The sequence below is a fragment of the Halichoerus grypus genome, chromosome 4 (assembly GCF_964656455.1).
Source record: "Halichoerus grypus chromosome 4, mHalGry1.hap1.1, whole genome shotgun sequence".
Classification (NCBI taxonomy): Eukaryota; Metazoa; Chordata; class Mammalia; order Carnivora; family Phocidae; genus Halichoerus; species Halichoerus grypus.
The window spans coordinates 31591383-31615018 of record NC_135715.1 but is presented as its reverse complement, the minus strand read 5'-3'; the positions used below and the strand labels follow the sequence as shown (position 1 = coordinate 31615018).

The 23636-nt window shown below is 37.7% G+C and overlaps 1 protein-coding gene across 7 annotated transcripts in view; it reads right to left on the bottom strand.

The window, feature by feature from the left end:
• Positions 1-542: 542 nt before the first annotated feature.
• The window catches only part of TBC1D4 (TBC1 domain family member 4), a 177112-nt gene continuing 154018 nt past the window's right edge, over positions 543-23636 (bottom strand). For all 7 annotated transcript variants that reach the window (XM_078070249.1, XM_078070250.1, XM_078070251.1 and 4 more), the window contains 7 exons: positions 22634-22792; positions 19583-19741; positions 16591-16835; positions 12328-12487; positions 9832-10001; positions 4742-4918; positions 543-2872 (listed from right to left, as the gene is read on the bottom strand). In XM_078070249.1, coding sequence (XP_077926375.1) covers positions 2639-2872; positions 4742-4918; positions 9832-10001; positions 12328-12487; positions 16591-16835; positions 19583-19741; positions 22634-22792 — 1304 coding nt within the window. In that variant the 3' untranslated portion in view covers positions 543-2638. The remainder of the gene's footprint in view (positions 2873-4741; positions 4919-9831; positions 10002-12327; positions 12488-16590; positions 16836-19582; positions 19742-22633; positions 22793-23636) is intronic.

Below are 23636 nucleotides of genomic sequence, written 5' to 3'. Positions count from 1 at the left end.
CTACACTGACACTCAAAGTATTTACTACCTGTAATGCAAAATATCTCATAAAAGTTCTAGTCCTAAAGTTATCAAGAAGATCCAGTATCCTTGTACTGGATTATAAACATACTAGAGAATATTCTGAAGATATATATTATATGTAAACACATTCACATCATATCCATCAATAACTATTCTTAATTATTTGGAAACTAATGCAATTTTTAAAAAATTATATTTTCTTATCCTCTTTCTCTCCCTTGCTATCTATGTGGGAGCATAGAAAACAAAAGGAATAGAATGCAAATCTGTCAGTATGGTTGTCTTTTTCTTTTTATACTCAACAGCAAAAGGCTCCACTGGGAAAAAAAGTTGAAAATTGGTAACTGACAATGGACTTTCATATTTCTATCAATTATCTTTGTTCTCTGATTCTATTAAAAAGAATTATTATTGAAGTAATTTTAAGTAGCAATAATCCAGCCCATGCAGATTTTGTAAAGAACTCTAACCAAGAGCATCTTCTTTCCTATTATAAACAAAAACCAATACGCCAAGGAAACCGTAGCAATAGATTTATTGGAAATGAGCTAGACATTACATTAATTGGATGAAGATGTAACAATGCATAAGCATAACTGGTGCAACATTTAAAAAATCACAAAAGAAAAAGAAAATTCATTTTTAGAAGAAATACTGTATCCAAGACACTTTAATCTCTGAACACCGTAACACAACTCATGACGTTGACTTTGAATATCCAGAATAAAATTTACTTGAAACTGAACTGAAAGGGAAAGTTTCTTTTCCCAACTTAAAGATTCTTTGGCTACCGCCTGTATATCACACACATAAGGTAATTTTCATACCAGACAGTAACCAGATGGTATCTGTCATATTCCTCATAGGAAAAACCTCTCCTACAAATAGAGAAATTTGAGGGAATCCAAGCAACAAATCAGTTGATAACTCCCAACTTAATAGGGGACCTAGAATCTGCATTTCCTAGAGCTAGAAATTACATTAACTTTACTAATAAGACTTTATTTTCTTTTTTAAAAAAACTGCCTGGATTAGAGGGCATCATGATTTGTAACAAGAATCATTACATTTATACTGAGTAATGGTGTAAAGGCCAGGGTTCAGATGCTTATCATCTGCTCTTCAAGGTTTTCCCAAACCTTGAGAGCTTTGCCCTTCTAACCTATAATACACTGTGGCTAGTGTATAAAAAAACTCCCTCTGAAGAAAATTATCCCAAGTAATCCATCTGTGATAAGTACTGCAAAAAGCAGAAATGATATTGTTTGGAAAGGCAAAAATGCTGCATCAACTTTCAGAGACGCTACCATAGAATCATCTCTGAAATGGAGAACTGCATGTGTACTCTGAAAATTACTTTTCTTCCACATACCCAGCATGCATGAATGTCCTCTGATAAGCTGTAGGCTGAGGAAGCTGGGAGTTCAAACACAGAAGCAGGTCTTAGAAGAGCTTGGTGCCACTTTCCACTTCTCTCCAATGGATTTCAACAGTTTATTCTTAAACATTTCACAGTTCTCACAAACTTTCACATACAAGGGAAAGATGATTGAGAGCTTATTAGATTCGATCAGTTGGCAAAAAAAAAAAGTATCTCAACACAGCATATTATCTTTAGAAAACCAATCATAATTTCCCTATCTTTCATTTAAGGTAGAGAGAACTAAATTAGGAGCTCCTGTAAGTGGGAAAATGACAAATCCTTGTCACCAACTATGGCACCAAGTAAAAGGGAATCCATTCATGACTGTAAGGAGTAATTTAAATAAAAAATAGAAAGTTGATCTAGACAATTTAGGTCCTAAATGAAATTGTGGAGGCCTGATATTTTTAGTTTGAGTAACAATGCTGGTCTAATTTGCTGGGAAATTAGCAACATTCTATTTCACCCTGAGCTGGGTGGGTAGACTCCACTACGATGTCTTGCTTTCTTATGCATGTCCAAAGTCATGCCTAACCTGACTCAAAATGCATGTAGACACAACATGCTAGTTGGCACAAAGCAGGCAGGGGAGGAAGGCCCCCACCTTCCTGAAAAACCCATAGGAGCATGATTGGCAATTTGTCATTTTCCTCAGATATACATAATGTCAGTAGATTTTAAGACAGATATACATAAAGTTACATAAATGTTTCTACCTCTCCACCACTGAGTGAAACATGCTGTTCTTTGGAGGAAAAAATACATTCATTTTTCAAGTATATTTCAATATACAAAGATGCTCTAGCTTTGTTTCACTACAAGACAAAATGATTTCACCTATGTCCAAGGGGAATTTCATTTTAACTTCCCTTTGGTGTGGATTTCATGAAGTTTTGATTTAAAAAATTATTCTAAATATACATCTACTCCTTTGATCTGAAAGCATGAACTCTTTACGTCCATTTTATGTCTATGTACATAGTCAACAACATAAAACCAGTCTACATATGTACAATGGCTTAGGATTGGCGTACTCTAATGAGAGCGAGGTCCACCCTCAAGGACTAGGACTCAGCACCAGACTGCAGTGGTTCTGTCAGCTCCGGTGTCCAGCGTTGGGCCGGCAGCATGCAGACGCTTCCCTTCTTCACCATTCTAAGAGCACGTTCTGCTGATGTGGCAGTTCTTCAGTTATGGCTTGTTTCCTGTCTTGGCTTTGTTGTTAGGGTTGCAAGTGAGGTCTCTTAGCAATGATTCGCAACTGGCGAGCGCATCGGCTGGCAGCAGCTTCCGGATCTGATCCACTGTCTTTTGATAAGCCATTTTCTCTTGTTCCAGAGTCCGGATTAAAGACTTCATTTTGGTCTCTCTGGTCAGAAGGTTTTCCAGATTGGATTCCAAGGTCTGGATTTTAGCATGAGCTATCTGTTTGGGGGAAAGAAAAACAAATGCAAATTCCTCCAAATCAAAAATCTGAAGAGTCCAGTTTCTCATCAGAACCTCAGCTAGACCTTAGATCTAGTAACCAATCATATCGCATTACTTAATAGAATAGTTTGTGAGGCAAATACTTTGAAACCCTCTGTGACCTGGGTTTCTCAAAGCGTAACTGCAGTACTGACAAAATCCACCTCATGTCACTGAATACACTGAATACAACAAAAATGCAAGATTAAATCAGCATCCCACAGTGGTGGGGGCCTCACTGTATTCTCCTGGAGTGAGTGGAATCTGGCTGAAGGAGAAACAGGAGATTTCTGACGTTGCCCGGAGGTGCTGAAAGAGGCTTTCCACCCCCTGACTAGAAATACAGGGTTTTCTAAACACATACTTGGGATCCTATCAGTTTCAGTGGGTGTCAGGGGTTCCCACATAACTTGGGAACCAAGACGTGATGATGACATTTAATTGTCAATGAAAAAGTTTGTAACTATTAATAAAAGTCATTATAATATAAAGCAGGTGCAAACCCACTTTCCCTAATAGAAAAGGGCTCAATTAATCACCACTGAAGCATCAAATAATAAGGGACAATACCCCAGTTTTTCTTTTTGAAAATAGTGTTGGCTCTTTGTTTGAATAGGCATACAATTTTCTGTGGGCAGGAGCTAATGTAAAATGAAGTGAAGGAAGTTAGAGTTCCTGTCCTTGGGGAGCAATTACTCTGGAGACCCCTCGTTTCTAAGCCTTTCTCTCCTAGCCATTCTTGTCAGGGGACTCACCACATAGAAGCAGAGTTTTAGTATTCTCTAGCTTAGGAACAGGTGTCATGTTGGGAAGTGGGGGGTAGACAGAAACCAAGGAGCCATTAGGCACTTCAGCTCCAATTCAGAACTCATCTCCCCCACCTCCCAGAAGGTTCCCTTCCTAACCTCCCCTCCAGTGATCACTCTTAAGCCCTGCCCCTCGGGGCTTGGATACACAGCTCACATCATACAAGTTGCAGATGCAGAATATTAGTTTATACTAACTTGCTTATTGCATTTGTAAATGTGCATTTATAAATAAATACATAGTATTTTATATTCCCAAGTAACTATAAACTCCTTGATGGAAGGGACTATGTGTTACATGTGTTCATTCAATTCTCTCAAAAATGCCTCCTTTTTTTCCATTTCAGTGAGTTTTACTCTAGACAATTCTCACTGTCCCCAGATTTCTGCAAGTGATTTCTAGCTAGTCTCCATACCTTCTCTCCCCATGCGAATGTATACTCATCAAGGTTTCCAGATTGATCTTTCTAAAGTACAGCTTAAAAGCTCTGAGAGATTTCCCTCTCAACAGGATTAAAGCCGTGCTCTTCTACTTAACACTGAAAGTCATCTATAGTTCTGCCTCCACACATTTATCCCACCCTTCCCCAACATAAATCTTAAACTGACCCCCAGCTTCCTCTGCTGCTCTGCCCCATCTTCCTTATTTATACCAACCCCCCACTCATTTCTCCCACCAGTCCTTCAGAGTCCAGCTCAAGCCCCAAGTCCTCCAGAGCTTTCCCATTTTCCCATAGTCAGCCCCTCCGCCCTTGAACTTAGCCAAATATGTGTAACACCCTACAGGTATTTAACCAGATTCTGTTTTGAATTGCCATTTAATATTTTGTGAGTGTACATTTTCTCTCCCTAGTGATATTTAGGTTGATTTGTGCATTTGTAGCAGCCCCCAGAACACTTGCACACAGTCTGATACACAGACCCTCTGTCGGCAACGGTTCAATCCACGTCACATCTCTGTAATTCCTGGTATAGTTCTGTGCAGTCAAGTGCTTTTTTGAGCAAATCTTTATCTTTTTACCTGTAACTTTTCTAGGAGGTCCATGTTTTGTCTTTTCAGTTGGCTATTGGCCCTCTCCAGCTTCTCCATAGGTTCACTATCCTCACAAGCATATGATGATTCCTGAAGCTCATCCTGCAGCACGTGATATTCCACCTCATAGGCATGTAACTGTTTAGATATATCCATCTCAAAAACCTGCCATGAAAATACCTTGGGTTAGTCTGGCCTTTAGTATGTATACCAAAATACAGTCTATGTATCTGGTGTGCTTCATACAGATTTCCAAATACTAATGAGGAAGAGTATGGCATATCAAAAGGAAGAATAACAGGTATGACTGTCTATATATGGACAAATAGATTATTTCTACACAACTGAAACATTCTCGTAGTGAGGCCAAGACACTAGAATAAGTTAATGCTCAAAGGTATTTTGCAACCAAAATATACATCATCTGGTAACTCTCTAAAAATGTAGCATACCAGATAAATAACATTAGTTACTGAGTAATTCTTACCTATGTTAGAGATAATCTTTGCTGATTAGCAAGTGAAATTGCATAGGGTATTTCTATAATAAAGAGACCAAAGCCACTGATAATAATTTGTCAATAGGGCAGACAGGACTTATACTAAATATTTTCATGCACTTGCTAATCCACGTGGGCCTCTCAGGAGTACCATGTTGTTCCACGCAGAGGATCTTCGTAGCTGCCTACCCTGAGCACAGTACAGAGCTGGAGGGTTTAATCAGGGCTGCTTCTGCTCTCCCAAATTGCCACCAAGCAGGAAGACCATTTGCTTAGAAGTTAGTGGGCAGGTAATGCCTCCTTGGTCTCAGCTTGCAAGGGAAGTAGCTGCCATTTAAGCGTCAGTGTCTACACTAACACTATAGGGAGAAAAGAAACCACAACAAGCCTGACTTATTTATCCTACTACGATAAGAGGTACTCCAATCTTAGAATTTAAATGAATTGTCTAGAGAAGATGATCATCCCTCTCAAGCATCACTTTTTCCCTACCTAGTGGGAAACCATGGATGTAATGGACTGTGACCTGTGACCCAACCATTAAAAATGATAAGATGGGTCTATATGTATTGGCATGGAAAAATGTCCAGTACTCCATATATTTTTTAATAAAAAATCAGATTGCACGCTAATCAAGCCTTCTTCCTGTTAGTGAATGGACACAGCATGGTGAGTGTGTCCACACTGATTTCTGAAGTGTATGAAAGTGAGAAAGACGAACACGGATTCCTGTATATGGTCTATGCTTCTCAGGAGACATTTGGAATGAAATTGTCTGTGTAAGACTAGAAAAATGCATCTGTTCTTGAGTTTTTTTTTAAACCCTTACCAAGGGGAAAAAAATAGGGGATATTACCAACTGAGATTGATCAGTTCATCCAATCTCAGATCATCAAAGCAGTAGTGTTCCTGCCTAGGAGTTTTAGGAAGTTGTTTTGTACTGCAAGCAGAAAAACTGAGCTCCAAATGAGCACATTCAGCTTTGGAAAACTATATTATTTAACCTAGGCCATTTTGTTTTCAAATTTAGAAGTTTAAAGATAAAATACTTTGCATTCTAAGTTGTCAATAAAATAGACCTTCACATTATTTTAATGCTCTTTCCCTATTAGGAACCTGCAATTTAAGCATTCAGAAAGACATTCTTTACTAGGTTCACTGAACCAGCCAACTTTTTGTAGAAGGGTTTCTGTTCAACTGGGGAAATCTCTGTAAGAGGATCTTTAAGCCTGAGTTGTCAAGCATAGCCCCCCCCCCCCCCATTTGCTATAATCGTTGGAAAAAAGCAGGGAAAATGGTGGTAGGAAAACTCTGAACTACTGCCCAAGGTTCCCGTTCCTAGTGTATGTGTACCAGGAGCCCGCGCTCTCGCTGTGCTGGCAAGTTCTTGTTTGCTTCTCTAGACAATAACAGAAAAGCACCACTGGTCAATAAGAACCTTGAATAATTTAAAATTTTGGTCTAGTTTCTCAAAGGGCCCAGAGAAAGAATGTACGACATTTTTCCTGGTTTGTATATTCTCTAAGAAGTCAAACTGCTGTCTGCTTTGGTAAAGAAACAAGCCGTTCTATCCATTTCATTCCTTAGGACAGTGCCAGAAACTACAGAATATGGAAACTAAAGCATTAAAATTCAGATGCACTCCCTCTACCATTTGGCCTAAAGCTGTAGATGATCCATGTTTTATGTTAAGTGTGTGACTCTTATTAAAAAGTTACCACCTCTGAAACAAATAATACATTATATGTTAAAAAAAAAAAAAGATAGTAGGAAGGGAAGAATGAAGGGGGGAATTGGAGGGGGAGACGAACCATGAGAGACTATGGACTCTGAGAAACAAACTGAGGGTTCTAGAGGGGAGGGGGGTGGGGGAATGGGTTAGCCTGGTGATGGGTATTAAAGAGGGCACGTATTGCATGGAGCACTGGGTGTTATACGCAAACAATGAATCATGGAACACTACATCAAAAAAAAAAAGTTACCACATTTTTAAGAGTATTTTAGTTGTCATTGTAAGTCAACCATCAAAGTTCCTCCACTCCCAAGTGCATGTCAGTTGTGAAGAAAACAACAGCAAAAGGAGACCTAACACTCTTCACAGATATTAATATCAGAAGTTAAACATTTTCCAAGTTCAACTAGAATAACCAGTGCTTCCTACTACCTGCATGGGGTTCACTATTCACTATTTTTGTGGGAGTAGCACAGAAAGATCACAGACCACTTTAGACTGTACTTAGCAGGTCACCATTTACCTTTGTGTATTTAGATGTGTGTGGTATACCCGCACCTGTTAGTGGGAATTACTTATTAATGGGGGGGAAGGGGGGAGGCAGCAATAGTACTGCATATGGGCACTGGACCCCCGACCTTCCAGCTGCTCTTCCCGCTGCATGCATCTGTCCACATGGCTAACTTTTAATATGTGTATTTTTACATTATGTAAATTCTTAATCAGCCTGTCTTGTTTAGATTGTATACATCATTATATCTGACATTCTTGTAACTACTGTGTGATCAGTAAGATTCCTAGAAGAAATTCTGCTTTTTAAAAAAACAAGTACCATGCAGAGACGGGTGACTTCTATCCCACATTAGTGGGTGGTCACTAAGATCTCTAAACCAAGTACATTTTTAATGAACTAAGGTGAATAAAGGCACAACTAAAAACTGTCAAGAAAAATCAAGTTACATAATAGCATGTATAGTATGATTTCACTTTATATTTAAGCAAAGAGAGATGTGTTTAGTAGGTTTTCTTTTCTTTCTTTTTTTACTTTCATTTTTTCCTTTGTGCTTTTCTGCATTTTTGGCATTTTTCACAGTGATCATATTTTAAGTAAAGCTCATCAAGGTCTCCTTTAATATCAACAGTTCATTCCATTTTAAATCAACTCTAATTGTTAGAAAAATCTCTCTTATGTCAAGTCCAAATCTACCTGCCTATAAATTCTATCCATTCATCCTAGCAAAGATCTCTAAAGCCAGGTAATTCCCTCCTTAATTTTAGAAGAGAGATGATCTGACTTCAAATCAGATTATCGCTTCTCTAAAAGCACAATCTCTGACTGCTTGCCAGTCCAAAAAGATATTTCTGAAGAATTAATAAACAAGTACATATGTAAATAAAAGCTATATTTTTCAGCTTACATAGCATTTTAACAAAATTGTTCAAAGATATTTACAGAATAATCTGCTTGTGACTTAGATTCCATAAAAAGAAACTTTTATATGTCATAGAATAAGAGTTCATGTTATAGTGTGAATTACAGTGTATAAAATTCTTCAACCTAATTGGTTAAATTTGCTCCTAAAAACAGTATGAAAAAGTAACAGGATCGTCATTGTTAGGCTCATTTAGTAAGGGAGGAAGCTGAGACGCAGAGAGCTTGAAACTTGCCCAAAGTCACACAGCTAATAGGCAGCAAGGCACCAGAACACTACGTCAAATTCCCTTTCTCTTGCTCTAAACTCTGTTATCTGCTATCCCAAGTGCCTCTAGGAAAGTGGTAAATTTTATCAATACTCCTAAAAGCAGTCATCTACGAATCTTAAGTTTGTTCATGTCATCTGAGTAACATCAATATATAACTACCACTTAACCCAGTCCCTATGAAGAGCCAGGGACTGGATATGTGATGTATTGATTATTCTCCACTTGTTTCCCAGATCCATTCTCTGCCCTCATCTGTTCTGCTGGACCCGGGAGACACACTCTTGTGACCTGCATCCCCCTTTCACACCTCCTTTCTTGCTGGCTCTGGTTGGGTATGGTCCAGAGGAGCAGCCAGCACGAGATCAGAACGAGAAGGAGAAAGAGGTTGGTCTTTCTTCCTTGCTCCTTCCTTGCCTGGCTCACCAAGAGCACAAAAACCTCCAAAATCCCCTCCTGCATAGTTCTCGTACTCACTGGGCCTGGTAACACTATTAGATCCTTCCCTCTGTTACTAGTTCCTGGGCACTTGGATATCCACATTTGGTTCTCTTAACCCTGCCCCAACCTCTATAAAATGGCACCTTTGTTTGAATCATTGACAACAGACTGTTTCCTACACTTTAGCCTCACAAAACCTCCGAATCAGTATTGTCCTATTTGGAAGGTAAGAACACTAGAGTTCAGAAGATTAGGGAGATGTGTACAAGCCCACCAACTAATAAAAGAGTTAGAACATGATGCAAACCCAATACTGTCTAATTCCAAAGCCTAGGTTCTTGCCATGGGTCCTCCTTATATATTTTAAGACAGAATTAGTATTGCAAAGGTAAGTGGGTCTCATTTTTATTTATTTATTAGGTCTTCCTAACTCTGTCAGCTCTGCCTTCAGTCTTACCATTGGTCTAAATGGAAAGATTCACCAAACACTCCTTATGTAGCACTGAGGCACTTTTCCTGTGCAGAGCCACACAGACAATGTCACAATGTAGAAATTCCACGATAATCTCATTTCCAAATAAAATATATCTGATCAAATAAACTCTATCAAACAAAACTAAGTCTTTATGCTAATGCATTTAATATATAATTAGTGGAGAAACTGCTGAATGATTTTATATCTTATTATTATCATTTTAATCATACCTGGGTAATAATTTTTTCCATTTCAGATGTATTCATATCAGGTAGTGTGGTTTTAAGAAATTCGACAATACTTTCAAAGTTTTCACATTCCATTATAAGTGTCTCCTGGCTGCTCAGCAGACTGAGTGCAACCTTAAATATAACTTCAGTTCCCTGAAGAAAAATAATATCTAAAAGAAGAGATACAATTTCATGATCAAAATTATGCATCCACCATTGTAAAAAGTGTACTCTTTGTGCTAATGGCTTTTTGTGTTTCTTGTGGTTGTTGTTTTTAATTACTGCAGTGGAACGATGGAATAGTCTGCAAAAGAATATGGTTGAGGTCATCTACATTTAAAAAAAATAATATGACTGAAACAAACAGATGTTTAAGTATTTTTCTTACTTACTTAGGAATCTCAGATAAGGCCAAGGTAAAAAGAAAAAAAGGTTAATTATATAGCTGTTTGTCTATGTATTTATAATTTTTAGTGGCAAATTTAATGGAGACTAGGTAAACCTAAAGATGCTTATTCAACTGATACTTTGATTTTTCTTCACAAGGGGAATACAAAAACAAATCAACATAAGCAATTAGTACTATTTAAACTCTCATTACCATAATAAAAAATAAATGAACCAGTTAATATGCAATTAAACCTTTATCAGAGCAAGAAATTTAAAAAAAAGTTTAAAAGGAAAATCAAAATCAATATATAACCTAAATCAGAAGTAAAACAGAAAAATAGAAAAGCGACCCTGACTCTGAACTCTACTTCCTAACAAGTACAAACACGCAATAGTTTTGAAAGTACCAAATATTTCTATATGAAAGTTTCAATCTTTGCCACTCTAGAAACAGTAATAAACAACAGGGAGTCTTTAAAAAATAGGAAACTGTGAACTTCTGCTCATGCATCTTTCCCTTTACTAAATTCAAAGAAAAGGACTGAGAAGCTACTGCAGAGCTGATGGCATCAGACATATTCTCATTGCAAAAAATAGAATTGTGGAGGTTTGTTTCTTGAATTCTAGTATCATGCTCCCAAGCATAAGTCAAAGAGAGATGCTTTCAAAGATCGCTTTATCATTTTGATATGATAAATTATTCTAAGAAAAAAATATATATCCTGAGAGTAAATATATGTTATATATATATATAATATATATTATGAATGAAAGGATTTTAAAAGACCCAAGAATAGGAACCCAAACTCCACCCAAAAACTTAACTGAAGAGAAGCAATCCAGTATTTTAATAAAGAAGAGAAATTTGGTGAACATTTGATTCTGCACATCTTGATTTTGCTCTTTTGCTGCACTTTGTTTACAGATTATATTACACTAATTCAGTGTTTAACTTTTTAAACCACAGTCCCCAATAAGAAAGACACCATACATTGTTATCTGGTATATGTATACATATTACACACATATCTTCAAAATTGAAGCTTCTCCAAACATTTTTCCTTACTATTTGTTATACTCTAATATTTTCATTATATTCCATTCTAGCTCATTTTTTTTTTCTAATGCTGGTAATGACCTACAATCAGGCCAATACTCACAATTTGACAAAAAGCTCCAATTTAGCAAAGGCATGGTTACAAATATTGACTACTTTCACCATGGATACCAGATAAGCAGGATGTAAAAACTGTGGGAGCCCTTTCTGAGGTCACAGAGGTCCTAAACCTCTTTAAGAACAAACCTCTAGTAAAGAGTTGTTTTTTAAAAAAATTTTGTTTTTTAAATAGTGGACTTAGATAAACCTAACTAAAGACTTGTGAATAGATTTAAGGACCCCCAAAGGGTGCATAAGCCACATCATAGTCTATTCCTGGTACCTAACACTGTGATGAAGCAAGACGGGAACTCAGCATCTTGCCCCAGGCCTTACTGTCTGTGTTTAGTGCTCTTTCCCTGAGCCACCCAGTCTTAGAGATTGATGCCACCACTTCATTGGCATGGAAGGAGAGTCACTTAAGCAATAAAACAGGAATTTCAGTTATTCTATTAACAAAAGTCAGATTTAAAAAAAAAAAAGTCATTAGAAATCACATTGATATAGGTACTTCCATTGACCCAACCAGAGAACATGTTTCTCTCTGTTTTGAATTAGTGTTGAAGGAGACAATGGGGAAAGAAAAACAAAAACAAAAATGGAGCTAAGAAGGATGTGTATAAAAATCTGGAAAATTATACATAGTAAGTCCTTAGTTGGGATTTTTAAAAAAGTGTCTTCTGATTTGGGGGTAAAAATGAAAATAAGAGCTCCATCACAGCTACTCAAATACAAGGCCCAATTCTTCTTTCCCTTTTAATTTTCAATTTCATTTAAGACCAATATGGTTTTAAATTACTCTCAGAATAGAGCCAGGCACATTTATTAAATTCCATCGGCAATTTGCTATTCTGTGTAACACACGATAAAATAATTGGGGCACCACATGGTGAGAAGAATATTCCTTGGAATAAATAACAATGTTCCATTTGATCATAGGCATCTCTTACCAAAAACTCTGGCTACAAATCCTAGTGGAAATTGAGAGGCAAACAATGTGAGGAACCAGGGGGCAGCATAAAGACTGGGGCTGATTTCATTTTCTTCAAGATGATTGTAGAGATCTCTGTGATAGTCATGAAGGAGCCTGGACAGCTGGTACATCTGAATCTAAAGTTAATTTGGAGAAGAAAAAGAAAATATTATGCATTTATCTGTGCATAAAATACACTAATTTTATTACCCTAATATTTAATAACAAATTCATATATATTCAATACATGAAAGTAGTATTATTTTATTTTTATTATGTAAAAGTTGATATTAAAGTCCAAGTTTACTTAACTGAGGTCAGAAGGCAAGTCAACAAGAGTCCATCTAAGATGACTGAGCAAGTTTCTCTATCATTAGTGTGTTTTGGTATCACATATATACATGGAAATGGTTATCTTCCCTCATGTAGGAAGGCATTGCTTTTGGAATTTAATCAGAATTGTCCTGGCCTAGGACTCTCATGGAACGTCCATTATAATTTCAGACCAATTCCAGAAAAGTCTCCATTCAAAAGGATCTACCACATTTAGTTCATTTTACTAATTTTTTTAATTTAATTTAATTTTTTAAATTTTTCTTACTTTTTTTTGTTGTTGTTATGTTAGTCACCATACATTACATCATTAGTTTTTGATGTAGTGTTCCATGATTCATTGTTTGTGTATAACACCCAGTGCTCCATGCAGAACGTGCCCTCTTTAATACCCATCACCAGGCTAACCCATCCCCCCACGCCCCTCCCCTCTGGAACCCTCAGTTTGTTTCTCAGAGTCCATAGTCTCTCACAGTTCGTCTCCTCCTCCAATTTGCCCTGCCTTCATTTTTCCACCAAAGCTTGTCTCTATTTGCTGGGCCCCACATCTGATTTATGATGGCGCTCTGGCTTAGACCCCACCAGGCAACCGGGGCTGCTAGGACACTGCCTGGCTTAGAATGTTATGGAGCCAGATGCTTGAGATATGATTTCCAATATCCAAGGTATTCCAGCAGCGTATTTTTTTATGACAAAGGAGATTAAAGCAAAAATTACAGTCTGACTGTCTCTAGTATTAAAAGAAGAAATTATTTCATGTGGCTACTGCTTGATTATTGGTATTTCAAAAAATAAACATTATTAAGGCAGCATATGGCTATGAATAATAAACAAATTTGTGAATTGTGCCTTATTTTAAATTTTTATCCACACAGTAACATACTGAGTAGTGGTTCCTTGGTCAGTTCTATCAGTTTGACATTTTGGTGTGAAATGTACACAATATTTTATTAAATCTAGCACAACTTCTTTCCCTAGAAGATATCATCAAAATATCACCTTTAAATAGTTAGCTTTACAAAATGCATGAAAATAACCAATTATATCGTGAATTCAACTGTTGTTTCCAGAGCACAAAACTAAAAATCAAAGTACTGTGTATAAACACAGCAAATTATTTGTTTGATCTTTATCTGTAACACATATCTGTGGAAATTAAGTTCCACACACACTGTAAAAGGAAAGAAAGAGCCACCGGAAGCCATAGCTATAAAACAAGAAGCTTAGATTCCGTCAGACATAAAGGTTTAAAAGAATGTGATTATTATCTCAATCAGTCATGTTGGAAAAATCATGTATTTCCCTTAGGCCATTTACAATTTAGAAACTAGACATACTGGGCCCCATCAACAGAGGAATTAGCATTTTGGTAGCACAAAAATCAAAGAAGTCTAATAAGCAGAATAAAGAGAAACATACTGTCAAAAGCATTCTATTCTTGTTCAGTGAGGACTGTGACACAAAAGGTATACTTTATTTTTTTTAAAGAAGCTTTTCCTTTTTTTACATTCTAAACTAGGGGTTTAGAACATTTCTTCCATCAGGGTAGATTTACATTAAATATCTTTTGAAAAAGGCAAATGAAAACACAACTCAGTCTTCCTTCAAAGGAAACTTTAATGATAAAATGCCATCTGCTAAGAATCAGTAATTCTCCAGTTCTACAGTATAGATAACATGGCAGATCTTCTGATGGAAGAGGCAGGGCCAGAGCAGGGAGATGGGGAGAGAGATGAGAAGGGTAGAGAAGATGGGGGGGAAGGGACAGCAAAGACTTCAGATAAAGGACACAGTGCTTTTACACTCAACACAAAATACAGCAGCCACAAAACATGAGGGGACAAAGTTAAAAGAGACCTCAACCCCCTCATGTCACACATAAGGGAACTGAGGGCAAGACCCAGCAGTGCCCAAGCTCACACCACGCAGGTGATCAGAAATCCCATCAAGTGATCCAAGCCCACTGCTGCTTCCACTTCTGAAAGTCATACTGATTGGACAAAAAACACTCTCTGCTCCTGAAAGTGGGAAAGTGTTGCACCTCACTTTCTAGAGCAAAAAGCTCTATCCTCCTAGAATAAGGTCCCCAATCTTGCAGCCTCTACAAATGCTGCCAAAGAGAAAAACAACTTCATTGTCATTATTATAGATATAAAATATTTCTTAGTAGATGCAAGCCATATAAATGTATTTATCCAATTTACATGAATTTCTATGATATCAAATTGATGAATTTTTAAATTGAAAAATCACTGCATTTTGGGGCACCTGGGTGGCTCAGTCAGTTAAGCATCTGCCTTCAGCTCAGGTCATGATCTCAGGGTCCTGGGATGGAGCCCTGTGTCAGTCTCCCTGCTCAGTGGGGAGCCTGCTTCTCCCTCTCACTCTCCTCTGTGCTCTCTTTCTCTCTCTCTCAAATAAATAAAATCTTAAGAAAAAAAGAAAAATCACTGCATTTTTAAAGTGATAATTGCATCTATCTTTCTATTTATGGACCTAAATCAAACATGACTCACAGGTACTTTCCATTCTTTAAAATTTTTAATATTAGATATCAAACTTATTTCTGGAAATCAGAGCTACTTAATTCCTTACAAGGGCACCAATGCTTCCTATCCAACATGAGATATAGATAAACTTTAGAAATAAAGTAAAACATAAAACCTTCCATTGTCATTATTTGACTTGTGGAACATTAACAGACCTATCAATAGTCATCAACTAGGAATCAAATCACTATATTTACATATCCTGGTGAAGACCCTTCATACGAACTCACACCCGAAAACCCAAAGCTGAGAGGAAAGCCCTACCTATCTCCCTAGCAAAACTTTCATCTTAAGAAAAATGGACCACTTCTTCACCACTGATCTTCTCAAGAAAATACCACTTACTGTAATATTCACAAGGTGAAAACCCAGTCCTTTTTTGTCTATAGATTGGTACCTAAAATATTAAATGTAAAAACTGATCCTTGGTAACCAGAAAAGAGTATATTTGAAAAGCATTTTTAAAATATTTTACTTGTTATCTACAGCATAATATTATGACTAACTGGGCATCCTGCCTACCCCATTTCAAAGGAGGTGAACTCTGACATTCCTCTCTTTAAAGTCTTTACATTTTCACTACTAAAAGCTTTAAATTGACAGGTAGTGGCTGTTTGTGATATCATATCTATAGATAAAATTTAAACAGCTTGTTAGAAACCAATACATTAAGAAAAGTGGACTTTAAACTAGAAGGGACAAATGTGTATACAGGGAGTCTGAAATAGGTTGAAGATCACAGCGGCAGCGAATACCCCACTTAAAATGACTACAACATCTTAACGGTATTTCTTCAGTGCATGCTAAGAAAAGCAGACTGAAAAGTACCACTGACTTTGGACACCTTTTCCTCCAGAAGGTCCTATCTGACATTAAGATAAAGGAAGGGAGACATGGTAAGTTCAAGAAGAACCATGAAACAGCTACCTGCCACTGATGTATTCACAGTAAAAAACAAAACAAAACAAAACCACATTATATTTTTAGATTTAAAAAAAAAAGATTTACGATTCTTTTCAATTGACAGGTTGAGGAAAAGTGAATTAAGAGGACTTGATTCTTTCTCCGTCCACTTGCAGACTTAGGGGAGAGAGACCTGAGTATCCACCCACTACCTTTCTAGAATTCCTTATTTATTCACTTAAGGAACTTCATGGAAGGGTTTTTCTGCATACACACTGTCGTACACTTACAGGTTTAGCCAAAGAGCAAATCCCACACTAAAACCATGAACTCAAAACACGCCTGTACAGTTATACGAATTCCAAGACAACGAGTCCAAACTTCGTTCAGTCTTACTGTGAGGGAGAAGAGGGCTACTGCCACGACGGCCCCTAACAGCTTCCCGTGTGCCTCACCTGCAGCGACATCATGTCAGGTCTGTACTGCTTGCGGAAGCCCTGGTCATACATGAGGAATTTCAGCATCTCAAAGGCTTGCTCTTCGCTCATGTGCAGAAGCAGGACTCCAGCCACAAAGCTGATCCCCTGACAGTAACCCACTTCTTTGTCCAGCAGTGAGTAGGCTTTCAAGAGGTTAAAGAGTGAGAGCTGCCCTGCCCCAAGCTGTGCTGAAAAATAAGGGTGAGTAGGAAATGTCCTTCCTGCAGAAGAAGAGAAGAGAAATATTGTTCAGATATCCTGATGCTTGGGAGACAAAAGTGAAATTGCAATGCCATGATTTCCGGGAAGAAAAAACCTTCTTTTCTGAACCAATGAGAGTTGCTTGGAATACCCATCTAAGAGTCTCTCTCTCTAGCAAGCCCTCAATCCTACCTGCCTGACCACCCTCCACCTCTACACATATGAAAGGGAAGCAAACATTTAATGCTAACAAGCACTTCTTTCTAGAAAATAACAACAAATTCACAAACAGATCAAGGACGTGTCCAGGAGAGATCCCATAAAAATAGAATATAAAATCTATTCTGGCTATAAATCAAGGCAAATTCTTTTTTTTTTATTATTATTATGTTAATCACCATACATTACATCCTTAGTTTTTGATGTAGTGTTCCATGATTCATTGTTTGTGTATAACACCCAGTGCTCCATGCAGAACATGCCCTCCTTAACTTCACATAAAGACCACCCTCGGGGCGTCTGGGTGGCTCAGTCGGTTAAGCGTCCGGCTCTTGATTTCAGCTCAGGTCACGAACTCAGGGTCGTGAGATCAAGCCCTGCATCACGACGGGCTCTGCGCTGAGTGTGGCACCTGCTTAAGATTCTCTCTCTCCCTCTCCCTCTGCACCACACCCACCCCTGCCCCCACTTGCGCTCTCTCTCTCTCTAAAAGAAAAAAAAGAAAGAAAGAAAAAAGACCACTCTCTGACTAAAATCAGAATCTTATAAAAGGTCTCATATTATTTAAAAGGAAATCCTAGCAGTCCATAAAGCAGATTTAGTCCTGTTTTTCCTGTAATATGACACTGGAGGGACTTTTTGAAGTTGTTTCGTTTTATATTCAGTCTATCTTTCAGGAAATACTCCTTTTTTCAAATATCCTTTGTTCTCTTAAACCACCTCCATGAGCCATGTAGACCTCTTTTCTTTTTTCAATATATTGAAAAAGGACAAGCAAAGCAAGGGGTAAGCTGACTTCAAATAAATTCCCCTCTAAAATTCACCTCTGAGCATAAAATGACCATAGAAACAGCCCAGCAAGCAAACAAAATCAGTCCTGGATCACTGACGAGCTGGTACTAAATACTGAGACAAAGCCATCTTCATCACCAAAGCTGTGTACACTGGCTCGGGGCTTTCCTTAGGCCACACAAATGAAGGGGCTATCAGCTTGCTTGTGCAATGACTGCTCATGTCAGTGAGAACTTGTAAGAATGCCAGATCTTTAAATGTTTTCCACCACATATGCTTAAAAGTGATCTTGGTTTGTTTTTATTTTTTTCCCCAGGAACTGATAAGATTAATTCCGCAGAGCAAGGGGAAGATAGGAGAAAATAAGAACACACTGAGGGGACACAGACGGCTATAAGGAGAGTTACATCAACGATTTTTTAAATTATCATTTTACTTCATTAAAATTTTTGCTAAAGAAAACTACAAATGTACTCTCTCTCTAAGACATTAATTCTAGCTCCATTTTTTTTTCCTGACCAGCCTTCCCTGATAACCTGATCTCCTCATTGCCTTCTCTTTATTAGGACATCTTGATTAGCCCTAAATGAACCATCCCAATTTCTAGTCTGGTCATCAACTTCTAGTCACAGAGACCGAGATCTATGGGGACCCAGAGGGACTGCCCATTTAAACGAGAGGATTGAGACTCAGAAGCAGAGTAATTTGCCTAAAACCACAGTTTAGTGGTAGAATCAGACAAGAACTGAAGTCTTTAGTTTCTCTGTAAAATTCCCCTTTTCAAAAAATATTGACTCAAAAAATATTAACTGAGTTGGGTCCTTTCCCAACAAAAGTTGTTTATCATCCAAAGGGAACAGAGATTCAAACTAGGTTTTGGCCAGTGATTTTTATATGCCCTAATAAAAGATGACCCCAAATATAAGGTAATCCCTTATTTTCCCAAATGGGCTCAAGTAACATATTTGGCCACTTTAAATACATCAACTTCTAGGGATACAGATGAAATAGTCAAATGCCAATGTACAATATTTAATCCAATCAAGTGTTTTTAAATAATAAAATATATATTATAATATCCTAAGTTAGAGAAAAACTAGAGACAATGTAATTTTTAAAAGCACACCATTTTTACTTTCCATTAGTTATTTGAAATTCAGCATTTAAAAAGACAGCTTTATGATGCTGTCACTGGAAATTCTCCCCCAGTCACAAGTACCCATTCACATAATATTAGGATGGCTCATTTTTCTTTCATCCTATAGGGATGTATTCATGATTCCACAACATAACTACTTACTGTATTGCTTTTTAAAGTGATAGTCAAAGGCTTGTTTAAATTTTTTGGTGCCCCTCTTAACTTATTCTATTTTAAAACCAGTGTTGATTGAGAAGATAAATGTCTATCTCAAACAAAAGTCAGTTGTTCAAAATACAGGAACTGGGAGTATCTGATAATATGACCTTTACAATGATTTAAATATAACACCCTTTTGGTGGGGCAAGTTTGGGGATGAAAACTTCATTCTGTTTTCAGGCACTTACGGTATCTTCAACCAGATATAAAGCCAACTTGTCCTCAAAAAAGGGCAAAGTCAGCAGCTCTGCATAATTCAACAGATCTTCTTTAGCAACACCAAAACAAAACAAAACAATAAACAACAACAAAAAAACAAAAAACCTAAGCAAAACCCCCCAAAAAACTCAAAGGGACCTATTGTTTACTTTTGTACAATAATCAATACAACAAACATACCCAAATCCACAAGAATAGCATGCTGTTGAGCAGTGAGCTGCTTTAAAAGTTCTTTATAGGATATGTCAGGAGGTTGTTGTTTATTGGGCAACCTGTGCCTTAGACGATATTGTAAAGCTAGGAACTGCCAAATTTCTCCTCGTCGAGTTTTGGGAACACCTGCAAAGATAAAAAAAAAAAGCAAGGTCTAGAACTCTGGAATGAAGTTGCTAAATCGCAGCTGAGGAACTTTGTAATGCTTGAAAACAGGCAGCTGTAATGTCCTGCATGCCACCCTCTGGTCACACAGTATGATGTACTGACAGAAGCATATTTTGACAAGTTTAATCCTGTAACTGCTGATGTCTTATGAAAGAAAACCCTCAAATAATAATAAAGGCAATGTTAACATCAGCCAACACTGATTGGGCACCTAATATAACCATTCACCGAGGGTGCCTTGCTACTCAGCATTGTACCCATGCTCAGAAAACCACCCAATGAGATAGGCAATTACTATTATCCCCACTTTCCAGATGGCCAAGCTGAGGCAGAAAGAAGCTAAGCAACTTGCCCAAGTTTGCACAGTTAGTAAATAGAAGTTTAGAATTAGAACTCCCCGAGTCTGGCTTCAGAGGCCAAATTCTGAAATCATGAAATGTATCACTACCTATTCCCATCTTTCGTTTGGTTTGAAGCAAGTTAACAAATGTCAGTACTTATAATTTCTAAATATTTGACATCAACAAGTAACTTTGTAAAAGAGAATTAAATAGCATTTTTATATGGTCATAAAAGAATGAAGTAATAAGAATGGACAGTACAACATGAAGGCTTAAACTGGAGTACTCCAAAACATCCTCTGACAAGACATCATCCAGCATATAGATAATGAAACATTAACTCCATTATGCTCGAGAACCAAAGGGTATCACAAGCATTTCAAAGTATACCAAAACTTTGTTTTGTTTTTCTTTTATTTATTTGAGAGAGAGCGAGCACAGGGGCAGGAGGGGCAGAAGGAGAGGGAGAAAGAATCCCAAGCACACTCCATGCTGAGCAGGGAGCAGACGCGGGGCTTGATCTCATGACCCCGAGGTCATGGCCTGCGTTGAAACCAAGATTTGGACACTCAACCAACTGAGTCACCCAGGTGCCCTCCCCCCAAAACATCTTTGTTTTTTATGCCAAAGAAAATGAAGTAAGCACTGGGAGGGAGAGAATTCAATTCTGTATAGCTCAGATATCCTACCTCACAAAGTATTTTCAGTTCAGGTAAACTGGATGGGGAATAGGTCTTTGAGCTCCCAGCTGATTAAGGAAGGTTTAATGACACTGATCTTTTTGAACTTCAGTACAATGTTTGCATAAACCAAAAGTAGTATTGTCCAAAAGGTGTAACTCAGGCTCACTGACATGATTTATAAGGCCCTCCACAATATACCTCCAACCTACCTTCTTCAGTTCCATTACCTCCCATTCTGCACCATACACTAAGTAAAAGAAGCATATGGTTATTTTCTCACCTCCAGTTTCTTGTTCCTACTGTTGCCTTATGGACTTCCAAGTTCCCCCACTTGATTGCACAGTGTTTTTCTATTCATCTTTTATGGCTGAGCCTGAATGCCATTCTTCCACTGAAGCTCTTTCTCACATCTCTAGGAGTAATCACTTCCTTTTCACATACTATTTGACACATACTCTAACGTCACCATGTTGGATTAGCTCTACACTGCATGTTTGCCTATTTTCCCCACTTTGCTGGTGAGCTCCTTGAGAATAGCAAGCAAATGTTCATCTCTGTCTGATGAAAACCAAAAATATACTTGGCTACCTAAACATGTGTTGGACAAATGAATGATCACATGTAAAATGTCATTTTTTGGATAACTTTCATTATTAGCCCATTAAGTGAATCTCTAATAACACAAGTGGGCTGTTTTATTATCCATCTAATAACAATTTTGCAAGAACGCAATTCACTTCAGCTAAATAAGTATTTGTTGAACATCTAACAAAGTACAGAGAATGGTACTAAGGATACTTCATCCCCGGAAGATGAATAAATCCATTCTCAGGAATTAGTCTCATTCATTTATTCATCCATGTATTCATTCAGTAAATAATTCGTGCAAGATGCTTTTTAGGTGCTAGGTATGCAGTGGTGGGGTAAGAAAAACATTAAACAAATATATACATAAACACAAAATTACAAATTATGATAAGCACAATTAAAGGGAAAGAATCATGAGAAAAAATAATAAAGTGAAACTAATTTGTTTTGGTGGAAGAGAAAAAAGGGCATACTATTTCTGAAGAAATGGTATTTGAACTGAGAACAAAAAGATAATAGAATTCTCCAGAGTGGGCAGCAATCCCTTTGGGAAGAGGAATGTTGGGGCGCGTGGGTGGCTCAGTCGGTTAGCGGTTAAGCATCTGCCTTCGGCTCAAGTCATGATTCCGGGGTCCTGGGATCAAGCCCCGAGGTGGGCTCCCTGCTCAGTGGAGAGCCTGCTTCTCCCTCTCCCTCTGCCCTTCTACCCCCTACTTGAGATTCTCTCTCTCCCTCTCCCTCTGCTGCTCCCCCTGCTTGTGCTCTCTCTGTCAAATAAATAAATAAAATCTTTTAAAAAAAGAAATTAGTTATTAAGAAAAAGGAAGAGGAATGTTTGAACACACTCAGATGGGCAAGGAATGGGGAGAGAAAGGAAGAGTGAGAAGGAGAAGGGATGGAAATAAAGGGATGATGGGAAATGGGGAGCAGGTAGAGATGTAAGGAAGAAGGAATGTAGGGAGAACTGGAGCATTCCATGCAAGAAACAGCCTGGGAGGTACACTGGGACCCAGAGTAGGTTCGGCCTCTCTGGAGCACCGGATACGAGTGTGGAGCCTGCCTGAGATCCTCTCCCTCTCCCTCTGTTCCTCCCACCGCTCATGCACGCACTCTCTCTCTCTCTCTCTCTCAAATAAATAAAATCTTAAAAAAAAAAATTACTATGATGATCCAGCTGAAACTAATGTAACATTGTGCATCAACTATACTCAAAAAAAAAAAAAAAAGATCCAGAATACCTTCTTTAAGAGAAATATGAATATCTTCCATATCACATCTGATTTTAGCTCTGCAATTCAACAACTTCTTATCCCAGGTTATTAAGACCTCCTTCTGACATACACCAACTTCTTCATAGTCCAGTTTAACTTTTCTGGACTGGAGTTCATCTCTGCTTGCTAAGAAAAACAAAACAATTTATGTAAAACCCATGTATTCTGAAAACACAGTATTTTTAACATTTTGTTGTATTTGTAAAATCATACCAAAAGACTTTTAGGAATCAACCACTAACATCTGATCAAAAAGTAAACTTAAAAAAAAATCGAGGATACACGAACGGTTCCCAAATTTTGAGTCATTTCATGTAAAAAAGTTATCAGGAATAACTTCCTAAGGATGTTTCACTTATGTATCTTACAGATGGGAACTCTGCTAAGCATAAAAAACAAACCATGTTTGCTAGGCTCTACATTGCAATTTTTTTTGACAAATGTGGTAGCCTCAGAAGTAACAACTTGCATAATGTTCAACACCATTAATATTTTATATATGACATACAGGAGAAAACAATGCCTCCTGCTAACCTTAATTAAAGAAATATTTGACCATGAAACCCGATAAATTTTTATAACTATTTCCAGAGTTACTAATACTGCCTTTAAAAACGCTAAGCCATGTGTCTCTGTGTTCATATTTAATAACCTTAAAGAGGAAACTTCATTTCACTGAAATTAACACTACTTCCATTTTTTAAAATAGTACAGAATTCTCTCTCATTTGATGGCCTAAAACATAAGCCCAGAGCTCATTTAAAAAAGGCCTCGAAGGGGCACCTGGGTGGCTCAGTTGGTTAAGCGACTGCCTTCAGCTCAGGTAATGATCCTGGAGCCCCACATCGGGCTTCCTGCTCTGCGGGGAGTCTGCTTCTCCCTCTGACCCTCCCCTCTCTCATGCTCTCTCTCTCTCATTCTCTCTCTCTCTCTCTCAAGTAAATAAAAATCTTTAAAAAAAAAAAAAAAA